General features: G+C 34.3%; 1 protein-coding gene across 1 annotated transcript; it reads left to right on the top strand.

The window, feature by feature from the left end:
• Nucleotides 1-14,419: 14,419 nt before the first annotated feature.
• On the top strand, nt 14,420-18,409 carry LOC146998885 (uncharacterized). The gene has a single exon (XM_085811813.1). It carries the CDS (start codon nt 15,543-15,545, stop codon nt 18,258-18,260), a length of 2,718 nt encoding a protein of 905 aa, XP_085667939.1. The 5' UTR covers nt 14,420-15,542; the 3' UTR covers nt 18,261-18,409.
• Nucleotides 18,410-19,348: the final 939 nt, after the last annotated feature.

Genomic DNA, 19,348 nt, shown 5'->3' with positions numbered 1-19,348 from the left:
ATAATAATTTATATTTTCTCTCTCATTGTAATGTTTCTTTATACTTTTATAAACGTTCTTCCAAATAAATGTTTCCACAAAATTATTACAATAGGTTCTCAAGCATTACCCTCTTAATCGCATTCACGTTCACTCGGCTGGAGAACTCAGCAAAGGACTTCTTACCACAATGCCCACAGTTGGATAATCTTCGGCTTCTGCAAGTACTATCTTAGCTGGTAAAAGGCAGCAGACCAACAATAAAGTGCTATTCACATTCAATGTTCCCATGTTTAGCTATTGTCTATTTTGCCTTTCTGCTCACTTTTCGAATATTTGATTTTGAGTGAAACGATCGTTAAGATAGTAAGTGCTTTGAAATTTATAATCATTCATCCTTTGGTATTTAAATAGGAAAATTCTCATCGGAAGACTCAGTGTGAAAGTAATTCAGCTAACAGAGAAGTACTGCTATATGCGGTAGAATTACATTTGCATAAAGGTATGAAACCGGCCCTTTAAAAGAGCTTCAACGTTTTCATATGAACGTGTATTTCTGTTGAAATTCAACTAATTGCAAAAGCACAAATCTTCATAATTTATTTTGAGATGGTGGAAAAACAGTGCTGATGTGTTATCAAGCTAAATGTACACTGCTCAAAGAAAAAAAAAAAAAAAAAAGGGGGGGGGACTGTGCTATATCTCCCGTTCTACTGGGCCGATTGACAAAATTCAAACTGCGTTTTTCATGTCTCGAAAACGCGACTTAAGAATATATTAGATTTATACATAGCACTATTCTAACATAGGCATTTTGACACAAAATAGGACTTTTTCTGAAATAATATATCAATATTTTTCCATATTTCTATTCTACGACTCAAATTATCCCAGAATACCAAGTTTTGTAAAAATCGTACAAGTAGTTTTTAAAATATTAGCTCCTCAATGTTAATTGAATTTGGTAAATAATTATTAATATCTCTTTTTTTTATTAAACTTTTATCATTTTTCTTTCACATTTCGAAATTTAGGTTCGCAGAGTAGCCGCTGGCTACGCATTATTTCCCTCTTGTTATCAGTTTGGCTACATTTTGGCAAAAATGGCAGGTTTTGTCTCGCACCAATATACTTAAAAATCAAATAGAGGCCATGTCTTTCTCAATCTGTCTCATAATTTTAATTTCCAAATAAAATTTACCCATTTTTTGTGTTTTTTTTTAATTTCTGTTTTTAAAGAATTTTTATAAATTTTTCGAAAACTTTTTTAATTATAACCTATAAAATTTTTACCATCACCTTAAAGTAGGTGTGTTTTTAAGCATATCTTCAAAAAATTAGACTTTTTTATTCAAAACTTTCTAAGATATACCGAATCCCTTTTTGTTGCCACACCGTAAAATGCAAGTCCTTATCCTGTTATCTATATTTCACGTTCTTTTTAAGTCACGATCTTTACAAGTCCTGATCTTTACAAGTCCCCCCACAAGAAGCACATTCGTCACCGTAGAGACAATGCTGCTCAGAGTTCATTGAGAGAGAAAGAGTTAACTGCTAACCTTGACATAGCATCAGCATTCCCATGTGAACTTCCTTTGCGGTATGTCTCAGTCTGCCCATTTTAGAGAATCGCCTATCTGTAGATCTCTGGGTGTCCATTGTCGCTGCTCCAGAGTAGCCGCTGGCTACGCATTATTTCCCTCTTCTTATCAGTTTGGCTACATTTTGGCAAAAATGGCAGGTTTTGTCTCGCACCAATATACTTAAAAATCAAATAGAGGCCATGTCTTTCTCAATCTGTCTCATAATTTTAATGCTAATTTTTTTAGTACTGACTTTTGCTATGATTAAAACGTCAGCGATTTTGCACGCTCTTTAAGCTTACCATATTTAATGTTTTTTAATCATAACAAATAAGAATAGATTAATATTTTAGATTTAATGCCCTTCTAGAAAATAGGTAAAACCGCTTTTATCGTTTACTTTCTTTTCATACTTATGAATAATAAGATTTTATTTTGACATTGTATTGTGGAGTGCATAAAATCCTTAAGAATGGTTAACTTTTTCAAAGTGCTTCTATTATGTAGGCAAGTTTGTCTGATTTATCAGGAGATAAATAAAAGACAATTGTATGCATAATAGTTTTTGTGATTTTCATTCATTCAGTGATTGCTTTCAATGATTTTCATTGATTGTAAATTAAATAAAATCAATTTATATTTAGACCCTCTTTTAGGATAAGATCTGCCAAAAAGTATTTAAATATCAGTAAAGCTCACGTTACTTCTAAATTGAATCGAAACATCAGTTACATTGTATAAAATTTCGGCCAGTTTTATTTGCTGGAATTCTTATACTCCTCAAGAGATAAAGGGAATTCAGAAAAGTTAATAAAAAAAATATCTTTAAAAAATGTTGTTATCTTGTCTGTAATAAGGTGTATGTCAACTTACTATTAAATTTATAAAAATTAGGATTGGATTACGGAAAAGAACGCGAACGCTATCTTAAGGGGATGGATGCTTTCGTGTAAACATTTTTAAGAGAAAATTGCTCGCATTTACGTTCCTGGTGGAAAACTCCACATGTAATCAACCCGTTCTTCGGGTTTGATTGGATTAATTTTGTTCGCTTACTGAATTACATCAAAGCACACAACAATTACCTGTATAAGGGGAGTTATGCTTTCGCGGAGGACTTTCTAAGAGAAGCTGGCTTGCATTTACGTTACACAAAAACCGTGAATCCAACTATTTAGCCAGGATTCAAACCCAAGCGAGCTACAAGTGTTTAGCCAACTTTACCGCTCTACTCAAGAGCCCGTAAAAATATTCATGAAGGAAAAGTATTGAAATAACCGGTTTAATTTACTAACCTATATTTCTCAATCGACAGTACATAAATTACGCATATGAGGGGGATTATTTGTGAATAAATAAACTGTATTGCACTTTTCTCCACTATTTCATATTACGATGGAATTATTGCATTTCAAAGTTATTTCTCATGAATTAATTTTGCTCCGTTCATGATTTTTGATATTTTCAAAGAAAAAATTCCACACTTTAAATAAAAAAATACGCGAGAAGATACTTTATGCAAAATTTGGCTTAAACGGTTTTCTTAATTTTGCTTTGAAAATATTCCAGGGTAATCGTTTTCATTACTGGAAGAAATATGAAAAACAGATTTACTACATTGTGTCAACACCCAGTATATCCTTATTCTTTTGAAAACGTGAAAGATTACTCTTTCTAAAATAAATTAGAAAATATATTATGTGCAAATAGAATATTCGTTGAAAATGAAATAGACTTCAACCTTTGGATATAACGATGGTTTTAGACGAAATTTCTACCTATGAAAAGAAATTGACGTATAATTAATTCTTCATGAACATTTAAAACTGTTCTCAAAATTCTTTTGATGATTGCATGTATAGGTCACGGAATTTTTTTCTCTGCTAACATAAACAAAAGCCAATTTTACAAAGAAAAATTATCGTTAAAGATATACCTTCTTTGCCTGATAGTCCAATGTAATATTTGTTAAAATTAATTATTAAACGCAACCAATGTATCTCGGATTTTGATTTTTATATTATAATAACAAAATTATCGAAAAAAGCAGATTTAAATCTCTGTTATTGTTATGTAAAGCTTTATTATTGCTGTAAGTTCATCTCAAAATCTAATTGTATTGAATCTCATTCTAATCATCTAATGGTAATAAATATTATTATTATTATTTCATTAAATTAGTCATTAACATTATTTTATTAATGAAAATATGTTATTAAAAATCGCATTCCAGCATGCAGACTTACAAATCTAGTCCGTATTTACTATATTTTGTTAAATTTTGTTCTCGCTTTCTAATTTCTAATACGAAAATACTCGAATATAAATGAAGAGTTAAAACAAAGTTAAAAAATTCACAAATTATTTACGAGATTGATTAGAAATAGTGAGTGAAACGTAAACATTACATACATTTTGTTCTAAATAAATTGTGCACTGGATATGCATCCATTACTGCATATTTATTTATGTACTATTTATTTAGAACTTCATTTAAATGAAAGCAAAATAATCAACGAAAAAATTGCAAATCTAGCAACCCCTTCACTATGGGACGTAAGCGTCCGACAAACATGTAAATTTTACTTCATCCATAGAGGGGGACTAACGACTTTTCTCATTAGGAAAATGTCAAAGAGGGGGCAAACCTGTTTCTGATCGCGCCGGTCTGTAGGCTATATTATGAGAATTTTGGCCCGGTTATAGAAGGTTAAATCACACTAATGAGAGTCAGTAAAGAACAACTAATGTCGGCAGTATAGTATTTTCTATGAAAGTTTAGTCTATACAATTCGTTACACAAAGTGTAATTAGCTCCCTAAAGCTACTTGCAATAACAAATTTTAATCTTAGAAAATATTATATACACTACTGTGAACGTTCATGTCTTGTGAGAAGAAATTAATGCCATTAGTTTTTATGATTTTAGTTGGATAACTTATAACACAAAATTCTTTTAATATTCACTGAACTATTCCGAAATTAAAAGTTCAAAATCAGAAGTTTCAAAAATAAATTTCTGAATTTTTGATCGAATAGCTTATTTGGCACTCTTTCTATTTCCTCACCTGCCCCACCCCCGTCCGGCCCTGCTGAGAAACAACTTTAATGTTTTTGTTTTTTGCAGCTGATTGCGTGCTTTGTTTCAAATATCATATCCTGTAAATTTGCTTCACTTTTAGCATAATATATTTATAATTGCTACCAAAAACATTTTGGTTTCATTTCAGTGTAGAAAAGCGTCCGTAGGGCCTATGTAACTACCTAGAGAAAGGAATGCTTTCGTGGAAGACGTGTTAAAGACATACAATGTTCTTAAGAGCGTTAACACATCATGAATCATTTACATAATAAGGCATGATCGGGTAATCGTACATAAAGTTTCCCGTTTTGTTTTAATATATAGGGTGAGTGAGCTTCTTGTAAAATTTTGCATTTCATTAGAAGCACTAATCTACCTTTTGTCCCTGTGATTATACAGGGTGATTCTAAATAGTTTTTACAAATTAGGAGGGATTATAGTACTCATCCAGAAGAGCATTAATTACCATAGAACATTGGGTCGCATTCAAAGCTCTGAGGCAGAAAAGAGGAATATTATAATTTCAACCTAATCTTACAACAATATTGGGAAAGTGAATGAACGAGACCATAAGTTGCTTAATGAGTTTAGTGAAAAACTCCCAGAGAGTGCACAAAACGGATAAAACCGAAAACTTGGCGTTCAAGTGTTAATTCGTTCTCAAACTTTGATGACAAACACTCACATACACATCTTTGGTTCATAAAGATCTCAACCTCGCAAACGATTGCAACAAGTTAATTATCTAATCAGGGGCTGAATACCTTGATATCAAAGTATCAGTTTTTGCCCTTTGCCACCTTCTAACTTTTCCTCCTGGACATACTGTTCTGCGCTCATTTTACTTGAAGCACCCTTCTATGGGACACGAAGTTCTGACGGCCGGAACGCGGCTTGAACATTTCATGCTGATCTCGGCATTCAGTGAAAGTTGGAGTAAGTTCATAATATTAAGTTAGTTGGTAATATTCTTCTTAATTTGTAAACGGGGGCTCAATTAATCCATGATCAGTCTAACTTACAATATCGCGGAGCTATAATCTAAATTAATACCCGTTTTAATAATATATAGTTTAGCAGCTGTTAAGAGTTTGGCAACACGATACAGAATAGTACACTGTATAGTGTACAAGTGATAAAGCTTCGACTTCAAATATTGAACCTTGTTGAATGTTCCAAATGAAAGGCCCATTTTAATTACACAAATGTCTCTAAGTTCTAAAAAGAAATGTTATGCCCTAAATGTAGCTTTTAATTCGTGATTACTTAAATACTTGAAGAAAACTGTTATACTGTATTGCTTTTTTTAATATCTTGTGAGTCAAAAAATTTTAAACTGTACAAAAACTCAAGAATTTAATTGTTCATAAATATTACAAACCATAGAAACTAAATTATCACTTAATTGAAAGAAATTAGTCCTAACTCGGACATTATTAGTATTGGAACTGGAAAAATATGGTTTCCTTTCTATTTGTTTTAGTATTTTTGTAGTTATATTTAGTTTTGACTCATTAGTAAAAATGTTAAATTAATAAAAATAATTTGTTTCTATTAAATAAGTATATAAAAGGAATTAAACATTCGTTTAATTCGTTTTGTATGCACAGCCATTCCTAGCACAGTTCCTTAAATATTCCGACTAAACGTTTGATTTATTTTTAAAAAAAATAAAACTGTGTCTTTCTACAGCATATTAAATGCTCTCTGAAATCGAAGCTATTATTTTTTGTCATAAGGGACATTTCCTCCACTGGATAAAGATTTCGAGAATATTTGATGTTGAAAGTGAAGTCGAGAGATAAATTTTGTATAAAATATTTATGCTTGCTTTTAGCTTTATTTGAAATGCTAGTCTAGAGAATTTGAATACTATTGAAGATTCTTGGCATTGCCAATCATCTTCAATAAAAATTAGCATTTGTTAATTAAAATGGCGAAATTGGCAGACAAAGTAAATATATAAAATTCTATTAGAAATCCCAATTTATACTTGGAAGAATTGAATAATAATCTGTACTGCTATAAAAGAGACTTCATTGATTAATCACACCATTTCGCATTAAATAAATTCCTGAATGAAACAAAACTCTGTTTTATGTCTAGCCTGGGAATGATGTCTCCCCTTTCTAAAAATAGATTTCTAAGAAAAGAATGAGTCATCTTTTTCTTGGAAATCTGCTTTAGAAGCATGTTGAAACATGTTGAGACCTGATTCGATCCAAAATAGGGGATGTCAAGTTAATTTTTATGATGTCTAAGACATCATAAAAATTAACAAAAAGTTTTTTTTGTTTTTTTTAAATCTGAGCCAGAGAAAATATTTTTCTGGCTGTCAGAAATTTTTTCCCAGCCGACTCGATTTTTCGATTGGCAAGACAGCACCTTTTTTTTAAGAATGAGCTTTTCCTGATCTATTTATTACTTTTTTTCATTCTGAGCCAGACATACCCATTGATTTTCACAAGTTTTTTCATTTTGCTTCCCATCTCCTCCCTTTTTTTCCTAAACTGTCATACAAACATTGTAGAATCTCATTTTTCCTTCCCTCCCAAAGCTAATACAGAGGTTCTCCCATCAAAAATGTTACTATAAAGGAATTGGTTTGAATGCATTTATCTGCAAATTCTCTAGGATCCTGTTGAGAAGAAGATGTCATATTATTATTATTGCAGAGTCGTTTTTGGAAGAGAAGCCTAGTTTCATCAGAGGGTCTTTTCTGAGGATCGTCCCTACATTGTTTTTCAGTAGGAATGATTTCTGTCGGATCCTCAAGAGATATAGGAGAATCCTGTTTTGAGATATTGAGCGGTCCCTCCTCCTCCTCCTTGAGGGGTCTTGTCAAAGGGAGAAAAGTTTCGGTTCATTATCCTCGGAGAGTCTTGACAAATCGAGAGGTTTTTCCTCTTCGAGAGATCTTGACAAAAGGAGGGCAGGTCCTTCCTCATTCTTGAGGGGTCTTGACAAAGGGATTGATTTTTCGTTCTCGAAGGGGTTTGACAAAGGAAGGAGATGAATCTGAACAGAATCCTTCGTGTCCTCTTCCTCATGGATAAGGATAGACTTTTTCTTCTTCTGAACAGGTTCCTCCTCATCTTCATCATCATCGGTGAGAGAGATAGGGTAGCTTTTCAACCATTCTATATTTTCCTGCTCGATAATTTTTTGAAAAGTCGTGGTCTCGTTCAGATGATTGTTCTCGAGAATATAATATGGATTCTTCCCAGTCCTCACGATCGAGAGAGTTTCGTGCAGAAATTTGGGCAACCAATCGCTAAAATGAACGAGAATCCCCTTTTTCTTCTGAAGACAATTCACGTTATGGTTCATTTGCGGGAGGGTTAGAAAGGTAGACGTATAATGATATTTGGCTCCTTTCATCGACAAAATTTGTGAATCCAAAGTTGAAATTTCACGAGCCATGAAAATTTTTTCGTCGGCCAGAAAGTAATGCCGCATCTTGTGGTAGCTCCCCACGATATGATATCCCGCACATTTTGAAAAATCCCTTGGGATAGTGAAAGGGTAACTGAAAAAATAAATTCGGGAAGTTCATGGTAAGTTCTTGATGACTTTCACTTCCGCATTCCGACCCACTCAAACTAAAAACAATGAATGAAACTATGATGTCATAGAGATTCTACGTGTGTGTGTGTGTGTGTGTGTGTATATAAGAAGGCGGAGAGCACTGAGCGAGATGAATTTTTTTCCCATTAGGAGCCATGTCGCTGTTCGATGTTTTTCCGACTCAACCCATTTCGGGTAAAGAGGATTTGAAAACGCTCAAGGAAATCACAAACCTGAAAATCTTCCTGGCATGTCATTCTGCCAAATTTATTCCACATCTACCCACTCATCGAGCCATCGTCTCTTTCAAGCAGGATGTCGGATCCTCTGACTTGCTCGTTCAAAACCTGTATAGGAATTTTTTCCAATCTCAACAAACGAAAGAGGAATCACTCATCTCTTGGTGCCGGTGAATCGAGCTTTGAGACGGCCTATTCAAACAGATCGGAGGTATACGGATCCCCGCATGAGTTTTCGATGGAGGAATATTTTTCTCACGAAAAGATATTTTACGTTTGGAGTCAGAACGACGGCCAAGGACGAAGTGCATATTGTTCAGACCACAGCTTCCCCCATCGTCTATTACGAATCCTCGTCGCTCCATCTCCAGGAAAGAAGTTTTAACATAGCCGACAGGACGAAATTTAAGAAAGATGTTTTAAGACCTTTCCAAAACTATGTCATTCTTCCGAAAACGAGCTGCCTCATCCTCACGATCCAGAAGAGCCTCTTTTTCGTGGATTGATGCCCGTGGACGCTTTGGAAACAAATAAAAAAACAGATTCTTTTTCAAACGCCGATGATGTTTCGAGAGGAACCACGGCCACTTTCTCCCATCCCTCCTTTAGATGATAAGTGGAGATGGATCAAACCGTACTGGCCGGAACGAGTCAACGGAAAGTAATCGAAATCATCACCATTGAAGATGAGGAGGAGGAGGAAAAAGAGGAAGAAGAAGAGAAAAATTACCGATTAAAAACGGTCGACTTATCGTAACATGCCTGACGGGGAAGATTCATCCAAGAACCTGGAATGTTCTTCTTCTTCTCCAACGTGTCCAGAGATTATGGAGGTCGTCCAACTTCGTCCGGCTCCAGAAGTTCCAAAGTGTCCAAAGGTTATGGAAATAGAATCTCAGTCGGGTCCAGAAGCTTCAACATGTCCAAAAGTCATGGAGATAAAATCTCAGCCGGGTCCAGAAGTTCCAACGTGTCCAGAGGTCATGGAAATAGAATCTCAGCCGGGTTCAGACATCGTGGATCCTCCCACTCATCCTAAAGAGACTTCAAGAGTTTCAAGACAAATTGGGGAGGATCCAGCCTTTCCCGTATGGAAGGATTATATGGACTTACAAAGTTGGATCGATCCTGAAGAAGAAGAAGAAGAAGAAGGAAATAATAATACGAATGGGTGGGTCAAAAATTGTTTAGATTAATTCTCTTCTTACTGGTAGGGGAGTGATGTAGGCAACAATTATTATTGGCCATAATAACTACAACTACTTCTACTAGATAATAACGACTTTCACTTCACCTTTAGTTTCAGTTTAGTTTCTAAGGTCGTCATGCCTGAAATCAATAAGGAGTTAGTGAGCGCTACAAAGAATGGAACAGCTTTAGTATAGGTCTTTTCGGCGAATTTTTGATTTGGCGACAAAATTTTGTCGCCGAGGCAGACCCGACAATGACGATTGGAAAAAATGGCGGATCGTCAACACAACCGTTCAACGAAAGATATATCTGGACTAAATAACATTCTTAAAACATAAGCTCTTGATTGTATACTCCAAAAATTATCAAAGTAAAAATACCGTTTCGGGACTTTGTAAAAATAAACTCTTGATTATATCGCACAAAATATCACATTGACGGGGAGGATCGCCAATGAAACTAAATAACAATCTTAAAAAATTATCTCTTGATTATAATATTGCACAAATTATCACATTTATAGCGGAATGCCAACACAAATTAGATCTATACTAAATAACAATCTTAAAAAATAAACTCTTGATTATAATATTGCACAAATTATCACATTTAATCACGAGTACAATGGAAAGCAAATGTAAACATGAAATTCATCAAATCATACCCCACTAAAGGACATACCTAAAATTCTCCCAATTTACTTCCCTGATAATTTCCAGAAATGCAATAAACGCATTTATATTCTTCTCCTTGCACGAATGCCTAAACATGTACACAGTTAAATAAAACGAGAAGTCATTTTGCCGATTATAAGACGGCAAAGAACTTTTCACATGCCTCCATGTGCTTTCCATTGTGTTCGTGTGACACTCTGTCACAGGATCCTTAAAAATGGATCGAGTGATTCACGTTTAAGTGATCAAAACCTTCCCTTGAAATAACGTCGTATGCCTTCCAGTAGTCACTGTAAATTAGTGTACCCGGTTCTATCCATTCTCTGATTGCATTTAATAATGTATCCTGTGTTCGATCGGGTACTGCAACTAGAAAAATCTTACCTGATCTTCTTTCCACCCCGCCAAAAACCCACTGACCCTCCACCCAATGCCCTCTATGATACTTCCTCTTGCCAAATTTAGATTCGTCAATTTCAACGATCCTGCCTACACCACCTATTTTCTCGGACGTCAGCTCAACGTGATCGAGATTCACTTCATTAACGAACTGACGTAAGAGTAGCTGACGAGAAGCCAAAATCGTCAACAATATCTCACGTTCGGGTCCCCCTAACTGTTTCAAACGTTAAATGAAATATCTCTTCCAGCTTCAGCTTACTGCATGAAAACCAAACCATATCTATAGGACTTTTGAGCCCCACAAACCTTTCCTTCGTTAACTTTCCTACAAATCCAAGCACAGCCATCTGAAACGGTCTTTTTAGGACCAAGCTTCATAAGCCCTCCACACTTCAAACATACTAAATTTTCACTAAATCAGCTTCCCTCAAAAAGTCAAGAAATACATCCCTGTTGTTATACAAAGCCGTGACAAAATTCCTATTTGGAAACCCCTGTTTCCCTAAAGTTGGATTGTTATTGGAATAAGTCCAACTAACCGTACTCTGTAGCAAACCCTGATACTTAATAAACACACTTAGAACGGAAGGCATACTGACAAAATAGAAAAATCTTACCTGAAATACAAACCATAAAAAATAATAAAAATCCCAATCGAACGATCCCGAGCTCACTGCACAGAAAAAAAAGGGGAGTACTGAACTGAAATCACGGACTCCTGCTTTAGGATTACCATAAATAAACAGTAAACAACAGGGTTACCATAATTTGTCATTAATCGCGCGAAAAGAAGTCGCCAAATAGAATCGCGCCAAAAAGGACTAATACTAAAGCTGTGCCCAAAGAATTATAAAGATGTCATATATGAAAAAAAATACATTCTTGCTTTTGCTTTTTGCCTTTTAAATTATTATAAAAAGAACTTTGCAAGCAACTACACAACTTGGAAGGCCATCTGCGTTGCATATGAATGCAAGGACTCCGCCCAATCCTGATTGAATTCTCGGTTTTCTTTTCAGTTCTCTTTTTTTACCAGCTGCCATGCTGACGGCGAAGCTGAAAAAATGAACAATAGTTCAAATTAACAGTACAGTATTAATGCTCAAATTTATCTCATCACGGTCATGTTAAGCGTAATTAACGATTATGATAAATAGAAGCTATTGAGAAATTAGGTACTTAAAAATATATTTTCTTATTTTTTAAGGGTTTTCATAATAAATTATTAATTTTTCTGTATGGAACTGGAGAGCCGCAACTTTACATCAAAAGAGACGCAGGTTGCCGACCCCTGGGGTAGACGCTTGTGTGTTTTGTTACTACAACTCAGAGAAATCTCGTGACGTGAGTATCGAATGTATCTTTAGTTGCTGTGGTTCAGTTGCTTTAGAACTATGTGAAACTAATAAAATATGTCCTATGTTATAAAAACCTAATTATATTCAGATACACAACTTTTGAACATGTTTGAAATCTATTATTCTAATCAGAATACTTTGTCTACTGAAAACATTGAATCAATATTAGAAATCAAAAGCTAAGTGAGATTAAAGTAGGAAGAGTCATATCGTCTAACCCATTTTAATTGAAGTAAACGGGTGCTTACTTTATCGTAAAGTGAACACCCGTTTTTCAAACAGCGAATGAAAAAAAAGAGCCCACCAGAGCTCGAGCGGTAAAGTTGCTGAGCACTAATAGTTCGGTCCGGGGTTCAATTCCTGGCTAACGGCTAGCTGCACGGGCGTTTTCATTGTTATTCCCGTGTGTAACTTGCATATGAGTCAGTTCTCTTTAAAAAATCCTACACGAAGGCCTCCCTCCCCGTAGGCAATAGCCTAGTGTGCTTTGCTGTAACCGAATAAACCGAAACTGGAAAAAAAAAGGAATTGGTGGTGGAAGGTAGCTACGAAACGTCGTTTTAGAAGAATGGGCTACATAACCAAATTTCTATCTATACTCTGGTAAACAGTTCATTATTTGCTCATCAAAAGCCTAAATTTATCTAATGCTCGGCTTAGTTCTTAAATTGTAATTTTAGCTACAGCCCCCAAACAAGACGATGTCTGGTATTTTATTTCATTACTTAGTTATTCATCATTAATTTAAGAATTAATTAAATTTTCATTTGTCTTTAAATTTTTATTGAATTATAATAATAATAATTTAATATTCTAGTTGCTAATTATTTTATTATTGTAATAGTTATTTTATTTTTATTTATTTATTTATTCATCTTTCCTGATGGCCTTCCATAGAGCTCCAGCACTTCTAATTTTAAAAATTAAGTCCTGACTACAACCAATGATTGCGAAAATAAAAGTCAAGTAACTTATTTAGTGATAATTAAATAAAATAAAAGCCAAGGCTTTTATTTTCGCCTTACTTGGCTTTTATTTTACATTTATATATATGTGTGTGTGTACTTTACATTTTATTATAAGGACATATATATATGTACTTTACATTTAATTATAATTTATTTGATATATATATACATATTTACGTTTGGTAGTATTACCGATTGCAATAAAAAGGGAGGTGCACATCTAGATGTTATAACGGACCCATATACAAAATTTCAACGTTCTATAACTAACCGTTTTTGAGTTGTGCAACATGCATACATACGTACTTACACATCACGAAAAAAATCCCTTTCAAATATCAACTTAGGCTCATAATCATTAGTCATAAGTATCAGCTTAGAGTAAATGGGATTACATTTAACAATAAGTTTTTTGAAAAAAAAAAAAAAAAGAGAGAGAGAGTTTTTCATTGTGTTCGTACGTACAGGCGTCAGCCCAAAAAATAATTCACATGGATTCCGTAATCGTCAAAAACAGATATTTTCGTTAAAATATGATACCCAAAAGTTTTCTCGATTACAATAATTGCTGCGATTTTATTGGATACAAGGAAGTAAAGAACCTATATTAACCTACATATTCTTATATAAACAATACCTAAGTGCAGTATATAAATATTTAAAATCAATAAAATCTGACTATGGCACGCTCAAGGGAAAAAAAAAAAAAAAAAAAGATGAATCATCTAAATTTTCAAATTACAAACATAAATAGCAATAGTAAAAAGCAAATACAAAATAACGCTTCACGCTATCAAAATTGCTCATTTTCTTAAATATCAACAACTAAATAGTATTTCAACTAAAACACATAATGTAAACAAGAGTTTGCCCGATGCCCAAAAAAATTCAAAATTATCTATGAAAAATATGAGTGCATTGTGACACAACCGTATCATTCATATTCGAACAGCAACCGCATCATTCGTATTCGCATAGAAACCGCATCATTCGTACTCGAACAAACCGCATCGTATGACAGATGCGAGTAACGAAGAGATGCGAGTAACGAAATGAATTTGTGAGTACCGAATCGGTACTTCGAGTCAACCGATGTACCCGTTACTCAGTAACGAATACATGCGGTTTGCTCCAGCTGTAGTTTTAAGACGTTAGTCCGCTGTAATTGTTGTCTGATGTGATAAGTTTTCTTTTCGTTGAAACTGATTTTATTATTTGAATAATTACCGCAGTTATAGTTTTTTTTAATGAAAGTGGCTGTTTTAAAACTATGATGTGACTCTTCAATTAAAGTTTACTTCATGCTGAATTGTAATTCATGCTGTTTAGTATTCAAAGCTTGAAAGCCGATTACTTTTTTTCCGTGTAAGCTTAAGAGTTGTTACTAAATTTCTAACGTATCATGTAACTTCTTTAACCTATAAATCATTGGGTAGCTACTGTACAAAAATTTCAGGTAGTCGTAACATACCATATGTGACACAGTTTTACAAATTCCTGTTTAAACATGTTTATGTGATTGGGCAGGAAGTCTTATTTTTGTGAACTATAAGAAATAAATTTTCAATTAAACATTATTGTGAATGAAGGCATTCTTAAGGTGTCCTAATAGCAAGCACCATATACGTCACATAAATAATTTGTGTTTATCCTTTTACGAAGAAAAATGGTATTTACATCAGGCATGAAATGCTAGAATAAACCAACTTAAAACTACTTTTACCGAAATTTCTGTTTAGCAGCCAGTTTTACATTCCTTCAGAGGATGAAATTCACGAGATACGTAGCAAGTTATATTAAGAATGTAATACAGTTATCAATATAGTGCAAATTGCCTGTTTTAGGAGGAGCATGTTCTAGGTTCAGGGTTTGTAACAAAGTAACAAATCATGTTGAAGAGGTAATATTTAAAACAGCACGTGCATATCCATGCTGAACAAAAGCCTCGTATGTGTGAAATTTGTATGATGTCATTTAGTCGAAAAACCACTTAAAAGATGCATATATTAATTCAAATTGGAAAGAAAGCTCTTATATGTGAGGTATGTAGACATTTAGTTAAAAGACTAATTCAGACAATCATCTGCTTATTCTCACAGGAGAAGAACCTCGTATGTGAAGTATTTAAGAAATCATTAAGTCAAAAGTTCAGTTTAAACATGTATGTGCTTACTCACGCAGGAGAGAAACCTCATATATGTGAAATATGTAAGAAGACATTTTGCCAGAAGGGTAATTTAAACAGCCATATGCTTATTCACACAGGAGAGAAGCGTCATGTGTGTGAAGTATGTAAGAAGTCATTTACTCTGAAGGCTAATTTCAATGCTCATGCACGTATTCACACAGTTGAGAAACCTCATGCATGTAAAGTATGTAAGAAGTCGTTTAAACAGAAAGAGCATTTAAACATGCATATGCGTACTCACACAGGAGAAAAACCTCGTGTGTGAAGTATGTAAGAAGTCCTTTAGTCGGAAGTTTACTTTAAAGAGCCATATGCTTATTCACACAGGAGAGAAACCTCATGTTTGTGAAGTATGTACGAAGTCATTTAGTCAGAAGTCTGCTTTAAATACCCATATGCTTATTCATACTGGAGAGAAACCTCATGTTTGTGAAGTATGTATGAAGTCATTTAGTCAGAAGTCTGCTTTAAACACCCATATGCTTATTCATACAGGAGAGAAAGCTCATGTGTGTGAAGTATGTGAGAAGTCTAAATGTAGTAGACACATGCTTATTCACACAGGAGAGAAACCTCATGTTTGTGAAGTATGTACGAAGTCATTTAGTCAGAAGTCTTCTTTAAACACCCATATGCTTATTCATACTGGAGAGAAACCTCATATTTGTGAAGTTTGTACGAAGTCACTTAGTTGGAAGTCTGCTTTAAACACCCATATGCTTATTCATACAGGAGAGAAAGCTCATGTTTGTGAAGTATGTAAGAAGTCATTTAGTCTGAAGGCTAATTTAAATGCTCATGCACGTATTCACACAGTTGAGAAACCTCATGCATGTAAAGTATGTAAGAAGTCGTTTAAACGGAAAGACCATTTAAACACGCATGTGCGTACTCACACAGGAGAGAAACCTCATGTGTGTGAAGTATGTAAGAAGTCATTTAGTCTGAAGAGTAAGTTAAACACTCATGCAGTTATTCACGCAGGAGAGAAACCTCATGTTTGTGAAGTATGTACGAAGTCATTTAGTCAGAAGTCTGCTTTAAATACACATATGCTTATTCATACAGGAGAGAAAGCTCATGTGTGTGAAGTATGTGAGAAATCTTTTAGTGAGAAGTCTAAATGTAGTAGACACATGCTTATTCACACAGGAGAGAAACCTCATGTTTGTGAAGTATGTAAGAAGTCATTTAGTCTGAAGGCTAATTTAAATGCTCATGCACGTATTCACACAGTTGAGAAACCTCATGCATGTAAAGTATGTAAGAAGTCGTTTAAACGGAAAGACCATTTAAACACGCATGTGCGTACTCACACAGGAGAGAAACCTCATGTGTGTGAAGTATGTAAGAAGTCATTTAGTCTGAAGAGTAAGTTAAACACTCATGCAGTTATTCACGCAGGAGAGAAACCTCATGTTTGTGAAGTATGTACGAAGTCATTTAGTCAGAAGTCTGCTTTAAATACACATATGCTTATTCATACAGGAGAGAAAGCTCATGTGTGTGAAGTATGTGAGAAATCTTTTAGTGAGAAGTCTAAATGTAGTAGACACATGCTTATTCACACAGGAGAGAAACCTCATGTTTGTGAAGTATGTAAGAAGTCATTTAGTCTGAAGGCTAATTTAAATGCTCATGCACATATTCACACAGTTGAGAAACCTCATGAATGTAAAGTATGTAAGAAGTCGTTTAAACGGAAAGAGCATTTAAACACGCATATGCGTACTCATACAGGAGAAAAACCTCATGTTTGTGAAGTATGTACGAAGTCATTTAGTCAGAAATCTGCTTTAAACACCCATATGCTTATTCATACAGAAGAGAAACCTCATGTTTGTGAAGTATGTACGAAGTCATTTAGTCAGAAGTCTGCTTTAAATACCCATATGCTTATTCATACTGGAGAGAAACCTCATATTTGTGAAGTATGTACGAAGTCATTTAGTCAGAAGTCTGCTTTAAACACCCATATGCTTATTCATACAGGAGAGAAAGCTCATGTGTGTGAAGTATGTGAGAAATCTTTTAGTGAGAAGTCTAAATGTAGTAGAGACATGCTTATTCACACAGGAGAGAAACCTCATGTTTGTGAAGTATGTACGAAGTCATTTAGTCAGAAGTCTTCTTTAAACACCCATATGCTTATTCATACTGGAGAGAAACCTCATATTTGTGAAGTTTGTACGAAGTCACTTAGTTGGAAGTCTGCTTTAAACACCCATATGCTTATTCATACAGGAGAGAAAGCTCATGTTTGTGAAGTATGTAAGAAGTCATTTAGTCTGAAGGCTAATTTAAATGCTCATGCACGTATTCACACAGTTGAGAAACCTCATGCATGTAAAGTATGTAAGAAGTCGTTTAAACGGAAAGACCATTTAAACACGCATGTGCGTACTCACACAGGAGAGAAACCTCATGTGTGTGAAGTATGTAAGAAGTCATTTAGTCTGAAGAGTAAGTTAAACACTCATGCAGTTATTCACGCAGGAGAGAAACCTCATGTTTGTGAAGTATGTACGAAGTCATTTAGTCAGAAGTCTGCTTTAAATACACATATGCTTATTCATACAGGAGAGAAAGCTCATGTGTGTGAAGTATGTGAGAAATCTTTTAGTGAGAAGTCTAAATGTAGTAGACACATGCTTATTCACACAGGAGAGAAACCTCATGTTTGTGAAGTATGTAAGAAGTCATTTAGTCTGAAGTCTGCTTTAAATACCCATATGCTTATTCATACTGGAGAGAAACCTCATATTTGTGAAGTATGTACGAAGTCATTTAGTCAGAAGTCTGCTTTAAACACCCATATGCTTATTCATACAGGAGAGAAAGCTCATGTGTGTGAAGTATGTGAGAAATCTTTTAGTGAGAAGTCTAAATGTAGTAGAGACATGCTTATTCACACAGGAGAGAAACCTCATGTGTGTGAAGTGTGTAAGAAGTCATTTAAACAGAAAAATTATTTAAAGAAGCATATGCTTAGTCACACCAGAGAGAAACCTCGTGTGGGAAGTATGTAAGTCATTTAACCAAAAAAATTATTTAAACAAGCATTTGCTTAGTCACACCAGAGAGAAACCTCATGTGTGTGAAGTATGTAGAAAGTCCTTTAGTCAGAAGTCTCATATAAGCAGTCATATGCTTATTCACACAGGAGAGAAACCTCATGTGTGTGAAGTATGTAAGAAATCATTTAAACAAAAGGATATTTTAAACAAGCATATGCTTAGTCACACACAAGAGACGCCTCATGTAAAGTATGTAAGAAGTCATTTGGTCTGAAGGGTAATTTATACCCATGCACTCATGCACATATTCACACAGGAGAGAATGGTCATGTGTGTGAAGTATGTAAGATGTCATTTAATCAGAAGAGTAGTTTAAACAGTCATACGCTTATTCACACAGGAGACAAGACTTGTGCATAAAGTATGGATAAGTTAATTTTTAATAAAGAATTATTAAGATATGCATATCGACAGAAGAGAGAAATCTGTCATGTATGTAAGAATTCATTTGGACAGCAGAATAATTCAAAAATATATTTGTTTATCTAAGCAGAAAAGAAGCTCTTTTGAGGAGATGTTAAATTAGTATCAAAATTTTATTTATCAGTGTAGTAAAGATTTGTGTACACAGCAAAGAAATCTGATTTTTTGCGGTCAGGTCAGTTTGAATCACAACAGTTGTCAGTATTAATTGATGGGAGAATTCTTCTTAATAAGAGCCATTCAGTGGCAGAATTTTAGATTTGAAGGTAAATTGAGTGTTGCTGATGCTGTGGAGAGGTTTTTTGAATTGTCATTTGATACTAATAAATCATAATCTAATTATTTTTTTTAAAAAGCAAAAAACTATATTTATGCAAGTTTTTACCTCAATTGCATTTTTAACTAATGCTGACTTGAAGCTACATTTGCTTATCTATCCTATCTTAAAGAGTCTAAAACTGCTTATACCGACCTTGATTGAAGAAGCTGGAATTGTTGTTTTGTTCAGAATATGCCATGATGTGTTTTGTGTTTCTTCCACCTTTTCGGAAATTTGAATTTTTGACCCTTGATATAACTTTTCACAGATTTTCGTATCGCTCATATTCAGTGCTACA

Source organism: Stegodyphus dumicola, chromosome 2 (genome assembly GCF_044657685.1).
Source record: "Stegodyphus dumicola isolate Sdum_Otavi_A_Nest chromosome 2, ASM4465768v1".
Lineage (NCBI taxonomy): Eukaryota > Metazoa > Arthropoda > Arachnida > Araneae > Eresidae > Stegodyphus > Stegodyphus dumicola.
This window is presented reverse-complemented; position numbering and strand designations above follow the sequence as displayed.